Raw genomic sequence first — 14,921 nt, 5'->3', positions numbered from 1 at the left:
GCGGGAGATATGGGCAGTGCAGACTATCAATGTGATTAAGCAATGCCAATTTTATTATGGTGGAGCAAGCCTTTTATAATGCAGGTGAGAATCACATGATATAATCACATGGTATAATTCTTTCTGATTGGACAGTTAGCTTTGCACATGCGCCTTAAGCTTTCTTCTGATTGGATGGAAGCTGCCACATCGACATTGTACAAACTTCCTTCTCCACCCAAACCCACACCCTGAAGTTGTTTAACTTCCTGGGTTCTTCCTCATTCTTTCAGGGTCATCACGTCACAGCCTTGCCGACGCTGAGGCTTTACCAGTCTTGCTCATATGCAGGATTGCTCACACGTCCATTTTCTCGCAGGGACTCCTTCCAAATCCCCACAAAGAAGGTATGTTTATTCAGCGCTGGGTGCACAGGGGATCGCTCCTCCACAAGTGTGCACATTTTGGAGCGAAAAGCAGCTCCTTTCTATAGCGTAAAGCGTTTACATATTCAGTATAATCCCAATAACAGGGAGAGATATTACAATTAGTTTTGAGAAATCATTATCATAAATCCCACACCAAGTCCCTCCCCGTTGTGCCTGCGCAGTGGCTCCTGGTGGTCTTGGGCGGGGGTCTTCAGGATGAAGATTGAAGATGCCTCCTCTTCCTCTTGTGACTTTTCACCCAATTAGGTCTTTTCAGCATGTCAATTTAGCATTCCTTGAATGTTCCTTATCTTGGGACTCAGTAGTTGCAGCTCCTCCCTTATCTCAAGAGCCCATCCTGCTGAGAGCCCACCCTGCTGAGAGGCCTGCATCTATTTTGTTAAGGTTCCTCACTTCAATTCCCCCCTTTCTTTTCCTAGTAATAAATTCTTTTACTTCTTTCGTGAGCTAAAATTCACTCATAATCCTTATACTAACTAATAGTTTTACCTACTGAAATTCACTCCCAATTCTAATACTTATACTTATGCCTACTTTCTTATATTTTAAATCTAGTTTTCAGGGCCCTATTTTTTTAGATATTGGAATAAAGTGAAGAGCCTCGTATATAGCCTGTATGCGTCTGGTAAGTCTCCAATTCCAGACATATATGGCTATAGTGAGAATTAGTAGGATCGCTACTGCTATCAGCAATGCTATAATTGGGTGGAGAGCTATAGTAAGTATTCCGGTAGCTGTAGGTGACCACCCAAGGAGAGTATCCCACCAGTGGTGATCAGTGGTTTTCTGTACTTGTGTTAGAATCTCATGAATTTGTTCTGTATCATGTTTTACTACAACCAACGTTTCTTTTCCTTTCCTTTTTACATCTTCTAGGATGGAGAGTAAGTCTTTATGTTGTAACATTTCTTTAATCCTATTCAAATTCATTCCTATAGAGACAGGATCTATTTTTCTAATCAAGGTATAATCTGATTCTATTACCTGAGAGGTTAGTACTGGGATAGTATAGGCAAAATCACACCCTTCAATTTTTGTGAAATTACATACACAATGATTGGAATAGATTCCTATCTTTACCCTATGATAGCCATCTATGAGCACACTTGTGCAAAGGGTACGAAGACATATGCACCCTTCTCCTATATATATCATGACTGTATCATTGTTTATGGATGACTGTATCTCAAAATGACACACTTTCTGATGTGTGTCTAAGCACATGTCTTCGGCCTGTATGCCGTTCCCTTCACAAACGTATCCCTGCTGGCCCATATTAATGCATAGTTCTGTGTTGACGGTTTGCCATTTATCCCCTTGCTTCCATGCCCATCTCCTATGCCCTGCTGGACTGATTATCATTCCCCCATGGTGTAGTCCTATAGAGGCAACAGGGTATATGCTATGCTGGGCAGCATCTACAACTGTTAATGCAAAGGTAATTATTTTGTCATCCTGACTTTCATATGTAAAATTCACCAGTTTCCACCAGGACTGCAACTCCCTCTCTTGAGGTTTTGCCTTATCCCAAATTATCTTTCTAATCTCTGTTGGGAGGATTCCTTCTTCGCCTTCTCTTAAGATATCGGAAATGACAATTTGCATCCACATTTGTGCCTGGATGCAACTAAGGGCCCAGGATACGTCTTTTGGTATCATTTCCAGTCCTTCTACTATCATCAAATGGTCCTTAATATTGTTTTTTTCCCAATCAGGGAGTAGTTTAGACGTCAGCCATTCATGATTCCCTAAGGCTAACAAGGATGATATCAAAGGTTATTTTAGTTTGACCAGCTCTCCGGTTGTGGATGCCCGCTTGTTCATTATTACTTCTGAGTCTATGCTGTTTAGTACTCCTAGTCCTGTTCCTAAGACCCCTGTCACATCCCTTTTTGACCTCATAGTGCGAGATTTTAACCACTCTCTCCATCCCTCCTGTGTTGCTTTTATAAATGGGAGGCATTTTTGGTGGATGCCTGACATATCTAGTTGCAAATGTAATTCTATTTGCTTCAATGACCATTTAGGATTGTACAATACAATCTGCTGACCTGTTTTCCAAATTATGTGTGGGCCTGTTTCATAAATGTGGTATCCAGGGTATGGGGGAGCCATTAACTTGACCATTGTTGTCATTGTTGTCTTAACTGTCGTCGTCATTGGCTTTATTGGCCTTGTTCCATTTTTAATTCTAAAAATTATGTTTTCATCTGGACGTTTCCATATACAGCTGACTTCTGCTGTCTCAGTTAATGAAAAACTCAGCCAAGTTGGTTCAGTTTGGACTTGGATTTGAAATTTAAATTTTAACCCATTTCCCTGTCGTTTCCATAGACATTCCACCATAACATTTTGTTCTAAAATGTGGTCGTGCCAACACTCAGGCTTACTACCATCACAGTCTGTAACGCTTTTACCCTGTGAGGTTGAAATTGATATCTGGGTGGACCCACTATACTTGGTTCCATCCACCATTCGACATCCTATGCTAATTTCTTCCCCGGATATCCCCCATATCTGAGGGATTCCTTCACCTTCATTCCATATTCCCTCTTTATATACATAACCTCCAGAGCCCTCTTTGTACATGACCACAGTAGCTAAAGTTAGCCCTTGTATATCTGATTTTTTCTCCATTGTCTCTGTGTGTGCCAAATGAGCCCGTGACCATGGCCACTTGTCATTGCCAACACCCGGGGTGCTACAGCATCCCAGTTCACAGCATTTCCATAGATCAAACAATCGTTTAGAAAACCTTGCGATTTGCTTCCGACTAGGGGGCGGATTAACAACACTTATATTACTTGCCAGTTCAAAACCGTTCCTTGCACAACCTATTAACATTCCCCCTTTTTTTGCCATGATTTCATAATTTCCTGCTTCCTCATCCCAGACCCATGAGTCATTCAGATACAGAGACACTTGTATTGCTACTACCGCTAAATGTTGGTTTTGCTTATTTCACTGAAACATATACATTGGTGACAAAAAAGAGCTGCTTCCCACTGCCATATCCTGACTCAATATTATGACCGAGATAAGAATAATTTCCCTGGTTGGACTTGTGTGATTCTCCATTGGGACTTAGGTGCCTTCTTCACTTGTGAGTGATGAATCCAGGCGTTCTGTTCCTTGATTTTGATAGCCGTGTAAGAGGTCAGCAGTGTTACGGAGGCTTCCAAATAAGCAACCCACCACCAATTTAAAAAAATAAATAGATTTATTTTTTCCATAAAACCACCAGTCAGCTCTCCGTAGATTGCAGATCCGGATGTCCACAAGAGGAGAACAGAATAACTTTCTGGGGTTTAACAATAACCCGAAATACTTTACAAAGCCCCACTCCCCGGGGGTTTAACGACAACCCCAAACGAAAACTTCACTTCGTGGGTTTAACGAGAACCCAAAACGTAAAACAAAGCCTCACACCCCAGGGGTTTAACGACAACCCCAAACGAAAACTTCACTTCGTGGGTTTAACGAGAACCCAAAACGTAAAACAAAGCTTCACAGCCTAGGGGTTTAACGACAACCCCAAACGTAAACAAAACTTCACTACCTAGGGTTTAACGACAACCCAGAACGCTCTATCACTCACCTAGAAAGTGAGGGCTCTGAACCTCGAGGACCTGCTCAGGGCAGCGTCCCGACCCAAAGTACCTCGAGGAGTTTCCTTGGGCAGCGTCCTGACCCAAGGGGAGAGTCCTCTGACCGCAGCGTGCAGCTCCAGGGGACGAGCTCAAAATGGCTCCCCCAGGGGACTCCATTTATACCCAGGCCGAATCTGACCTGTAGTCAATAGCGGCTCCCATTGGTCAAAAGGTCTCAGCTACCGCGAGACCCTGAAAACAAAGACAGCCAAAAGCTGCCACGTTTCAACAGCCAGGAAGCTCTGTTTTCACTGGGCGGATGCACCTGCCACAAGCAGTACTTGAAATGGTCCTTCCCACTGTGGTTCCAGGGTCTTATCTGCAAAAGACTTCACATATACAAAATCGCCAGGCGATATCTTATGTACGGGTCCATCAAGCCCCCTGCCTCTAGTACTATATACATGTTTCTCAATCTTTCTGAGTTGTTTGCTCAACTCTATGAGGTACCCATTCATTATTTCCTCCCCTACTTGTGATGATATCCCCATCTTTACAGAATACGGTCTTCCATATAGAATTTCAAAAGAACTTTTTTCCTCCTTGGCTCTGGGCCTTGTCCTGATTCGTAAGAGTGCCAGAGGCAAAGACTGTGGCCAAGCCAAATTTGCTTCTTGTCCCAATTTCACAATCTGTTGTTTAATCAAGTGCTTCATTTTCTCTACCTGGCCACTCGATTGCGGTCGATAAGGTGTATGCAGCTGCCAATCAATTCCTAACAGCAAACTCACTTGTTGAACTATTTTTGATATAAAGTGTGATCCCCTATCTGAGGACATTGCTGATGGCACACCAAACCTTGGAATGATCTCTTGTAGCAAGACTTTGGTGACCTCTCGGGCTTTTGCCGTTCTACAAGGAAACGCTTCTGGCCATCCTGAAAAAATATCCGTTAATACCAACAAATACCGGTACCCCCCTTTCCTTGGGAGTTCCGAGAAATCAATTTGCCACTGTTGCCCAGGCAGGTTACCTCTGCCTATCTGTCCTACTTCGAATTTTGGGCCTCCTTTGGGGTTAGTCTGAAGGCGAAGATCACACTGTTGAGTTACTTGCCTCACTGTCGTATACAGATTTCTTGCAACAATCTTCCCAATTAAGTATTTATATAATGCTTCCGTCCCCCAATGACCCTTTCTATGTTCTTCCCGAACTACCGCCCATATCATGTGTGAGGGGACTATGATTTTCTTCTGTGAGGTACTAGCCCATCCATCCTGATTATATTTTCCATCTAAATCCCCTATAAGTTTAAGGTCTTCCTTATTGTAGCGGGGTTTTTCCCCTAGTGTGACCTTACCATCTGGGATTAGTGCTCCCTCGGTTACCTGTTCCATCTGTGCCACTCGTTTTGCCTTTCTGTCCGCGAGCTCATTGCCTCTTTCTATGTCTGATTGTACTTTCTGGTGCGCCTTTATATGCATGATAGCCACCCTTTCTGGTAATTGAACGGCTTCTAAGAGTTTCAGAATCTCTGTGGCATGTTTGATGGCTTTTCCTTGAGAGTTCAAAAGTCCTCTTTCCTTCCAGACGGCCCCATGAGCATGCACCACTCCAAATGCATATTTCGAATCAGTCCATATGTTGATTTCTAGCCCTTTAGCCCTCTCAAGGGCCTTTGTTAAGGCAATTATTTCGGCTTTCTGGGCTGAAGTCGAAGCAGGTAATGGCCCAGAATCCAGGACTTCGCTGGTTGTTGTGACCGCATACCCTGAGTGTCGGGTACCGCTTACCATATAACTGCTTCCATTGGTAAACCAATCATCGGCTCCCTCCAACGGAGTGTCTTTCAGATCTGGTCGGCTGGAGTACACGGCTTCAATAGTTTCTAGGCAGTCATGTTCCAAAAGTTCCCCGTTCCTGCCATCTAGGAAAGAAGCTGGGTTGACAATGTTAGTCACCACTATTTCTACATCATCTAGCTCTGCCATGATAGCCTGGTACCTCAGGTATCTCTGTGGTGACAGCCAGTGACCACCTTTAGCTTCTAAGACTGCTGATACAGTGTGGGAGACAAACACAGTCATTTTCTGACCCAGGGTAAATTTACGAGCTTCCTGGATATTCAAGATTATGGCTGCCACTGCTCTGAGACATCCTGGCCATCCTTTCGCAGCCTTGTCTAATTGCTTGGAGAAATAGGCCACGGCCCTTCGATAGGGCCCAAGGTCTTGGGTTAGGATTCCCAAAGCTATTCCCTGTTTTTCGTGCGAGAATAGAGAGAAAGGTTTACTCACATCCGGGAGTCCAAGTGCAGGTGCTGACATCAGGGCCTTTTTCAAGTCCATATAGGCCCTGTCTGCATCTGGGGTCCATTCCAATCTGTTTCCGCTTGTGCCTGCCTTAATAAGGTCATACAGAGGTTTGACCAGGAGCCCGTAGTGGTATATCCAAAGCCTACACCACCCAGTCACGCCTAAAAAGGTGCGCAGTTCTTTCACAGTTCTGGGTTGTGGTGTTTGGCAAATTGCCTCTTTTCGGGATTGCCCCAGGGTACGGACTCCCGCGCTTATCTCATAGCCCATATAGACAACCTGTTGTTGTACCACTTGCGCCTTCTTCTGGGAGACTCTATACCCCTGTAGACCCAAAAAGTTTAGGAGGCTCACCGTCCAGGCGATACATCCTTCTCTGGTTTCCGTAGCGACAAGCAGGTCATCCACGTATTGGAGAATCTTGCCTTTGTCAGGTGGCTGGTCCCAGCTTTCAAGATCTTTAGCTAATTGATTGCCAAATATCATGTGGCTGTTCTTAAATCCTTGAGGCAGCACCGTCTGTCAGGTACGACCTGAAGGACTCAGACAGAACGGCCTGTACTGCTCCGTTGTTAGAGGGGGACGTACTGGAACTTGTAGGCTACAAACCTTGGGAGGCCTGATAAAGGGAAGAGAAAAGCGCTGAGAAAAGTGCTGATATGGTGAAGAATTGCTAACCTGTGAGTCATGCTTGATAAAGGGCCGAAGACGGTGCAGACAGCTAGGAATTTAGAGTTTTTTACAGGAGCGGCTTAGTTGCTATTAGTCCAATTGGTAAAGGTTAAGTAGCTACCAATTAGCGCGCGCTGATAAGAATTCTGAAGCATAGCAACCAATCAATTTAACACACGCATCTTCTGATTTTCTATAAAAATGAGCATTACATGTAATAAAGTGAGAACTTTGCTTGCATCAAGCCTGCCTCCCGTCTCTCAATTGCGGCAACCGTCCAAGTTAGTTGAGTTTTGCGACCTGTCTTGTGATTTTCCCATTCAAAAGCAAATAATTTCTGGCTAGACTCGTGGAGAGGGAGGCAAAAGAAGGCATCTTTTAAATCTAGAACGGTAAACCAGGCTAGTTCCTGGGTTAAGGTGGTGAGCAAGGTATAAGGGTTAGCCACTACAGGATATAGATCTTCTGTTATTTTATTAATTGCCCTTAAATCCTGCACCACCCGGTAGGACCCATCTGGTTTCTTTACTGGAAGGATAGGGGTATTGAAATCAGATTCGCATTCCCTCAGCAATCCCTGATCTAAAAATCTCTCAATGATGGGCTGAATGCCTTCCCAATCCTCCCGTTTTAGAGGATATTGTTTTATCCTTACTGGTTTTTACCCTTCTTTTAATTTTACTATAACTGGCATGGCATTCTTAGCCTGCCCTGGTATATCCGTTGCCCATACTCCGGGGTATACCTGGTCCATAATTTCTTTACTAATTACTTCTTTTTTTATTGGAAGATTTGTTAAAAGTAAGCTCATCATTTGTATATGTTGTTGATTATTTACCTTCAGAGTAACTTCCCCTTTTTTGAATGTAATTATGGCTTTCAATTGTTCCAAAAGATCTCTTCCCAGAAGAGCTTTGGGTGAATTTGGTAGATACAAGAATTTATGTATACCCATTTGCTTTCCCAATTTATATTTTAATGGCTTACAAAAATAAGAATCACAGAATCACAGAATCATATAGGTTGGAAGGGACCTTGAAGATCATCTAGTCCAACCGTTAACCTAACATTGACAGATCCCAACTACACCATATCACTAAGTGCTATGTCAACCCGCCTCTTGAACACCTTCAGGGATGGGGACTCCACCACTGCCCTGGGAAGCCCATTCCAAAGCCTAACAACCCGTTCTGTAAAGAAATACTTCCTAATATCTAGTCTAAACCTTCCCTGGTGAAACTTGAGGCCATTCCCTCTTGTCCTATCACTTATTACTTGATTAAAGAGGCTCATCCCCAGCTTTCTACAACCTCCTTCCAGGTAGTTGTAAAGGGTGATGAGGTCTCCCCTCAGCCTCCTCTTCTCCAGACTAAACACCCCCAGTTCCCTCAGCCGCTCCTCATACCACATGTGCTCCAGACCCTGCACCAGCTTCATTGCCCTTCTCTGGACACACTCGAGTCATTCAATGTCCTTTTTGTAGTGAGGGGCCCAAAACTGAACCCAGTCATCGAGGTGTGGCCTCACCAGTGCCAAGTACAGGGGTAAGATCACTTCCCTGTCCCTGCTGGCCATGCTATTTCTGATACAGGCCAGGATGCCATTGGCCTTCTTGGCCACCTGGGCACACTGCTGGCTCCTGTTCAGCCGGCTGTCAATCAACACCCCCAGGTCCCTCTCTGACTAGCAGCTCTCCAGCCACTCCTCCCCAAGCCTGTAGCACTGCTGGGGGTTGTTGTGGCCCAAGTGCAGCACCCGGCATTTGGCCTTATTGAAACTCCTCCAGTTGGCCTCAGCCCATCGCTCCAGCCTGTCCAGGTCTCTCTGCAGAGCCTCCCTACCCTCGAGCAGATCAACACTCCCACCCAACTTGGTGTCATCTGCAAACTTACTGAGGGTGCACTCGATCCCCTCATCCAGATCATCAATGAAGATGTTAAACAGGAGTGGCCCCAAAACCGAGCCCTGGGGGACACCACTCGTGACCGGCCGCCAACTGCATTTAACTCCGTTCACCACAACTCTTTGGGCCCAGCCATCCAGCCAGTTTGTTACCCAGCAAAGCGTGTGCCCATCCAAGCCTCGAGCAGCCAGTTTTTCCAGGAGAATGCTGTGGGAAACACTGTCAAAGGCCTTACTGAAGTCAAGGTAAACTACATCCACAGCCTTTCCCTCATCCAATAAGCAGGTCGCCGTGTTGTAGAAGGAGATCAGGTTTGTCAAGCAGGACCTGCTTTTCATAAACCCATGCTGACTGGGCCTGATCATCTGGTTGTCCCCCATGTGTTGTGTGATGGTACTCAGGATGAGCTGCTCCATCAGCTTCCCGGGCACCGACGTCAAGCTGACAGGCCTGTAATTTCCTGGATCATCCTTCCAACCCTTCTTATAGATGGGCATCACATTGGCCAGTTTCCAATCTGTCGGGACCTCCCCGGTCAGCCAGGACTGCTGGTAAATGATGGAAAGCGGCTTGGCGAGCACCCCAGCCAGCTCCTTCAGCACCCTCGGGTGTATCCCATCCGGTCCCATAGCCTTGTGTGTGTCTACGTGATGCAGTAGGTCACTGTCTCCTGGATTGCGGGGGGGTCATTCTCCCAGTCTCTGTCCTCTGGCTGAGGAGGCTGGATTTCCTCAATACAACTAGTCTTGTTATTAAAGACTGAGGCAAAGAAGGCATTAAGCACCTCAGCCTTCCCCTCATCACTTGTTACCATGTTTCCTCCTGCATCTAGCAGGGGATGGAGACTCTCCCTGGTCTTTCTTTTGCTGTTGACATACTTATAGAAACATTTCTTGTTGTCCTTGATTGCTGAAGCCAGGGTAATTTCCAGCTGGGCTTTAGACCTCCTGATTTCTGCCCTGCATAGCCTCACAGCCTCTTTGTAATCACTGTGAGTGGCTAGCCCCTTCTTCCAAAGGCTGTAAACTTTCCTTTTCTCCCTGAGTTCCAGCCAAAGCTCCCTGTTCAGCCAGGGTGGTCGTCTTTGTCGCCAGCTTCTCTTAAAGCACCTGGGGACTGCCTGTTCCTGAGCCATTAACACTTCCTTCTTAAAGAGTGCCCAGCCTTCTTGGACCCCTATACCCTTCAGGATCGTCTCCCAAGGTATCCTTTCAAGCAGGTGCCTAAACAAGACAAAGTCAGCCCTTTTGAAATCCAGGATGTCAATTCTGCTTAGCCCTCTCCTGGCCTCTCTAAGAATAGAGAACTCTATTATTTCATGATCGCTGTGCCCTAGTCGTCCTCCGACTGCCACATCCTCCACCAGTCCTTCTCTGTTCTCAAAGAGGAGATCCAGCAGGGCACCTTCTCTGGTCGGTTCTCTCACCAGCTGTGTCAGGATGTTATCTCCCACACATTCCAGGAATCTTCGGGACTGGTCCCGCTCTGCTGTGCTGTATTTCCAGCAGATGTCTGGGAAGTTGAAGTCTCCCACAAGAACAAGGGCAAGCGATCGTGAGATTTCTCCTAAATACCTATAGAATATTTCATCCACCTCTCTGTCCTGGGTGGGTGGCCTATAGTAGACTCCTACTACAACATCTGCCCTGTTGGCCTTCCCCCTGATTCTAACACAAAGACACTCCACCCTGTCTTCACTACACTTGTGCTCAAAGCAGTCATAACAGTCCCTAACATACAGCGCCACCCCACCGCCTCTCCTTCCTTCTCTGTCCCTCCTAAAGAGCTTGTAGCCATCAACAGGCGCACTCCAGTCATGGGAGACATCCCACCATGTTTCTGTGATAGCCACGATATCATCATTTTCCTGTTTCATCACGGCTTCAAGCTCCTCCTGTTTGTTACCCATGCTGTGTGCATTGGTATACATGCACTTCAGATGGGCTGATGTTTTTCCCCCTTCCCCCTTCAAATCTAGTTTAAAGCTCTGTCAATGAGCCCAGCTACCTCCTGCCCCAAGAACCTCTTCCCCCTCTGGGACAGGTGCATTCCATCTAATGCCAAAAGGTCTGGTGCCATGTATACCAACCCATGACTGAAAAATCCAAAGCCCTGACTGTAACACCAGTCTTGGTGTAACAAGCCCTGACTGTAACACCAGCTTTTTCAGTTTGTCCAGTAGCTCCTTTTACCATCACATATTCTTCTCCCAGGGGCATCAGAGCTTGATTAAGTACTGAATAAGTTGCTCCGGTATCTACTAAAAATTCTATTTCTTTTTGTTCTTTCCCTAGCTTTATTGTAACCAGTGGATCCGCTAGGGTGGACTCCTCCGGTCCCTGTCAATCTGTATTTATTGATGCAAGTACTTTCCGCTTTTGTTTCGGACAGGCAGCCTTCCAGTGTCCTCTTTCTTTACAAAATGCACACTGGTCTTTATCCAGAAACCCCTTCTTAAATTTTCTCCCCTGTAGTTCATCTATTACTGCCACCACTCTTTCTTGCCCCTTCCTATATTCGGCCTCCCTGTTGCTAAACACCCTCCATGCTTCATCCAGTAATACTTCTAGGTTCCTGCTTTCCGTGGTGCGTAGTTTCTGCAACTTACGCCTGATATCCCCTGTGGATTGCCCCAAAAATAACAATACCAGCTGTTGTATTCCTGCTTCGGATCCTGGGTCTAGTGGCGTATTTCGACGCATCACTTCCCTTAGCCGATCCAGGAATTCAGAAGGTGATTCCGAAGGACCCTGCTTAATTGCATATAATGCTGACCAATTTATATTTTTGGGCATGGCCCTTTCCAATCCCTTTAAGATTAAATCCTGGTATCCTTTTAACCTGTCCATTTGAGCAGAACTGTTCGGATTCCACCTTGGGTCCTGAAGGGGAAAGAAATCCTTACCCTCGTTCCCCGTGGTTCTGCAATAGTCTGAGGCCAAATCACCTGCTGCTTTCAAAACCAATTGTTTCTCGGTCTCTGTTAGGTAATCCAGTAGTAACTGTATATCATTCCAATCAGGATTATGTTGTTTCAGTATAAGCTGAAATTGTCTGGTCACGCTTATTGGGTCACTCCGGAACTCCTTTACAGCTCTTTTCCAATTTTCTAAGTCTGTGCTGGAAAAGGGTATTTTTATTAGCATGGCTGCCCCATCTGGACCGACTGCCTCCCTGAGGGGTGCCTGAAGAATTGTTTGGGCAGATTTTCCCCGTGTGCGGGAAGACACCGGGCTACCTGGGGGAGAGGGGGCAGGAGTAGGGTCTGAATCTGAGTCTTGTTCTTGTTTTTGTGGTGGTGGAGGAGACGGCTTTCGCGGGGGAGGCTCAAATAAGTCTGTCAGGTCGGGGTCTGATCCTTGGTGCACCTTTCCAATTTTTGTACATCTCTGGCCAATACTACATGCTGAGCAACATTGTCTCAGTTTTCCTTTTAATTCTTTATTGTTTTCTCGCTCAAAAGCGAGCACCAGGGGATCTTGTGGTATGATTAGACCACAATCTTTTTGCCAATCAGGATGATTATGGATAGTGAAAAACATGTCTGCATATGATATTTCATCCCACTTCCCCTCCCTTCTTAAGAACAACATTAACTGTAGGAGGGTATTATAGTCCAAAGTGCCATTTAGTGGCCATTGTGCCTCATTGTCCAGTTTATAAAGTGGCCACCACTGATTGCAATATTTTATAAGAGTCTTTTTATTTTCTGTGCCCCCAGACCTAATGATAGCTTTCCAATGCATTAGTATACATCATAAGGGGCTTTTCTTTAGGACTTCTTTACTGTGGGTATTTCCCATCCTGCTCCCACCCAAATCCCAAAGAGTTTGCTTGAGATTAAAGTGGGAACAAACGGGGGACACTCCTATACTTTCTCTTTACGCTTGAAATTTCCCAATTTTATCCCAAAGCACAACCTATCTCAACTGCAACAACCTTAATATTGGTACAGGCAATTACTACAACTGAAACAAGCCGAACCCCAGCGGCTTTTACACTATACACAGAGTCGATGTGTTACCACAGAATACGGCAACAAAAGCAACAAAGGATTACAACAATTATTATTCCGGCTACTATCCCACCAACAGTCGTCAGGGACATACAACCCATCATACCAGCCTCATACACTCTTAATATGTTAAGTTGGATATCCCCCTACGACCACTTTGCTCGCTTGGCAGCTGAATTCGCTTCGTTCGTCTCCGGCCGCTCTCCTCGCAGAGAACATGGAACCGCGGATCAGAACTCTGCACTCGCTTCGCAGCTGTGCTGTGTCTCACTCACACTCTGCAAGCACTCAGTCACACAGTTACTTAAAGGGCCCGTCTTGCTTTTTACTCACACTCATGCTACAAAGTGTACCAATTAAGATAATAGCTAAATTCGCGTACCACATAAATCGTAAACCGTTAATCGTTTACCACAGGTATAAAGCCAGTTAACTTAAATGTAACACATATAATTTCAATATTTCGATTTCCCATGGGTTACAACAGATGACATGAACGACAGCTATCCCGTTTAACACCTTAAACAGAGCTCTTTCCGAGGCGCCTTAACCAAACTGGGTACCCCTCTAGGCTGTGCGCCAGACGTCTCTGCGCGCCTTACCAGCCTCCCGTTACCCCGTAAACATACCTTTGCCTGTAGTTTAGATGGCTCTTGTCTGCTCCCGCAGTGAACAGCTGAGAGCGGAGTTCCTCCGAGAATTCCCGGGCCGCGGCTAGGACGTCCGTTCCTCAGTCGTTCCGGCAGCCAAGCAGAGACAGTCCCATCTGGGGTGCCAAAATGATGTGCGGAGTAACGACTTTACAACCAGTAAGGTTATAAAGAAGGTATGTTTATTCAGCGCTGGGTGCACGGGGGATCGCTCCTCCACAAGCGTGCACATTTTGGAGCGAAAAGCAGCTCCTTTCTATAGCGTAAAGCGTTTACATATTCAGTATAATCCCAATAACAGGGAGAGATATTACAATTAGTTTTGAGAATTCATTATCATAAATCCCACACCAATTCCCTCCCCGTTGTGCCTGCGCAGTGGCTCCTGGTGGTCTTGGGCGGGGGTCTTCAGGATGAAGATTGAAGATGCCTCCTCTTCCTCTTGTGACTTTTCACCCAATTAGGTCTTTTCAGCATGTCAATTTAGCATTCCTTGAATGTTCCTTATCTTGGGACTCAGTAGTTGCAGCTCCTCCCTTATCTCAAGAGCCCATCCTGCTGAGAGCCCACCCTGCTGAGAGGCCTGCATCTATTTTGTTAAGGTTCCTCACTTCATTAGAGGGCTCCCGGCTGCCTTAAAGATCCATGTCCAGTCCCTCAGAGAAAGGGTGCAAAGAACTATTGAATGCAACCCGCGAAACCCCCCCGCCCTTCACGTGCACATGTTAACGTGGGCAAAAGTGTTACATGACCTGGTTACTGATGGGCGAGAAATGGGCTGGACTGACCCGGGTGGGGGCGAAGATGGAAGCCCGAGGGTTCTGCAAGTCAGTTGGAAACACCCCCCCCCCACCACCAGCAGCCTCCTCGTAGAGAGTTTAAACCACCCCGGGATAAGTCAGGTCGATTTTATGATTCAGGAAGGAATCATCTTTGGCAGAAGGCGTTGGCACTGGGGGTACCCGGGCAATATTACATGGGCAATCTACTGGTAACATCTCGAAGCTGGTGCAATTGCTGGAGGGCAGAAATCGAGAACAAAGGAAAAATATTAGGGTTTGATGTTTTGGCAGGTAAACAGTGGTGTTTACCAGACAGCAGTATGGAGTTTTGGAGTTAGGGGGACAGAAGTTACCTGTGTGTCTCAATATCCACTGCCAACTGCTGCCAAACAGGGTATTTTTGAGGTGATTCATGATACTGAAAAAAGATTATAAATAGTACACATTCCCTTTAGAATTCTCCATTGTGGCCAGTCCCAAACCAAACAACAGGTGGCAATTAACAGCCGATTATGGGCGGCTGAATGCCCATCCAAGCCCTTTGTCAGCTGCAGGGCCTGGCTGGG

The 14,921-nt window shown here is 46.0% G+C and overlaps 1 protein-coding gene across 1 annotated transcript; it reads right to left on the bottom strand.

The window, feature by feature from the left end:
- Nucleotides 1–3,174: 3,174 nt before the first annotated feature.
- Nucleotides 3,175–13,642, bottom strand: LOC141917850 (uncharacterized). The gene is made up of 7 exons (XM_074811435.1): nt 13,553–13,642; nt 5,611–6,952; nt 5,407–5,490; nt 5,052–5,100; nt 4,810–4,955; nt 4,344–4,397; nt 3,175–3,201 (listed from the first exon to the last, which is right to left on the bottom strand). The coding sequence occupies exons 2-7, from the start codon at nt 6,817–6,819 to the stop codon at nt 3,175–3,177; spliced, it is 1,569 nt and encodes a 522-aa protein (XP_074667536.1). The 5' UTR covers nt 6,820–6,952; nt 13,553–13,642.
- Between the last annotated feature and the right edge of the window lie 1,279 nt (nt 13,643–14,921).

Source organism: Strix aluco, chromosome W (genome assembly GCF_031877795.1).
Source record: "Strix aluco isolate bStrAlu1 chromosome W, bStrAlu1.hap1, whole genome shotgun sequence".
Classification (NCBI taxonomy): Eukaryota; Metazoa; Chordata; class Aves; order Strigiformes; family Strigidae; genus Strix; species Strix aluco.
Note: the sequence above shows the minus strand (reverse complement) of the source record. Positions and strands in the feature narration are given on the sequence as shown.

What these genes read in the sequence shown, in the direction of transcription:
- LOC141917850 (XM_074811435.1), bottom strand. Translation starts at nt 6,819, where the DNA reads ATGATATTTGGCAATCAATTAGCTAAAGATCTTGAAAGCTGGGACCAG. An exon ending in GAGTGGCACAGATGGAACAG is followed by an intron (nt 5,101 to 5,406) that starts GTAACCGAGGGA and finishes CTTCGCCTTCAG; the next exon opens with ACTAACCCCAAAGGAGGCCC. An exon ending in AGTAGGACAGATAGGCAGAG is followed by an intron (nt 4,956 to 5,051) that starts GTAACCTGCCTG and finishes ATATTTTTTCAG; the next exon opens with GATGGCCAGAAGCGTTTCCT.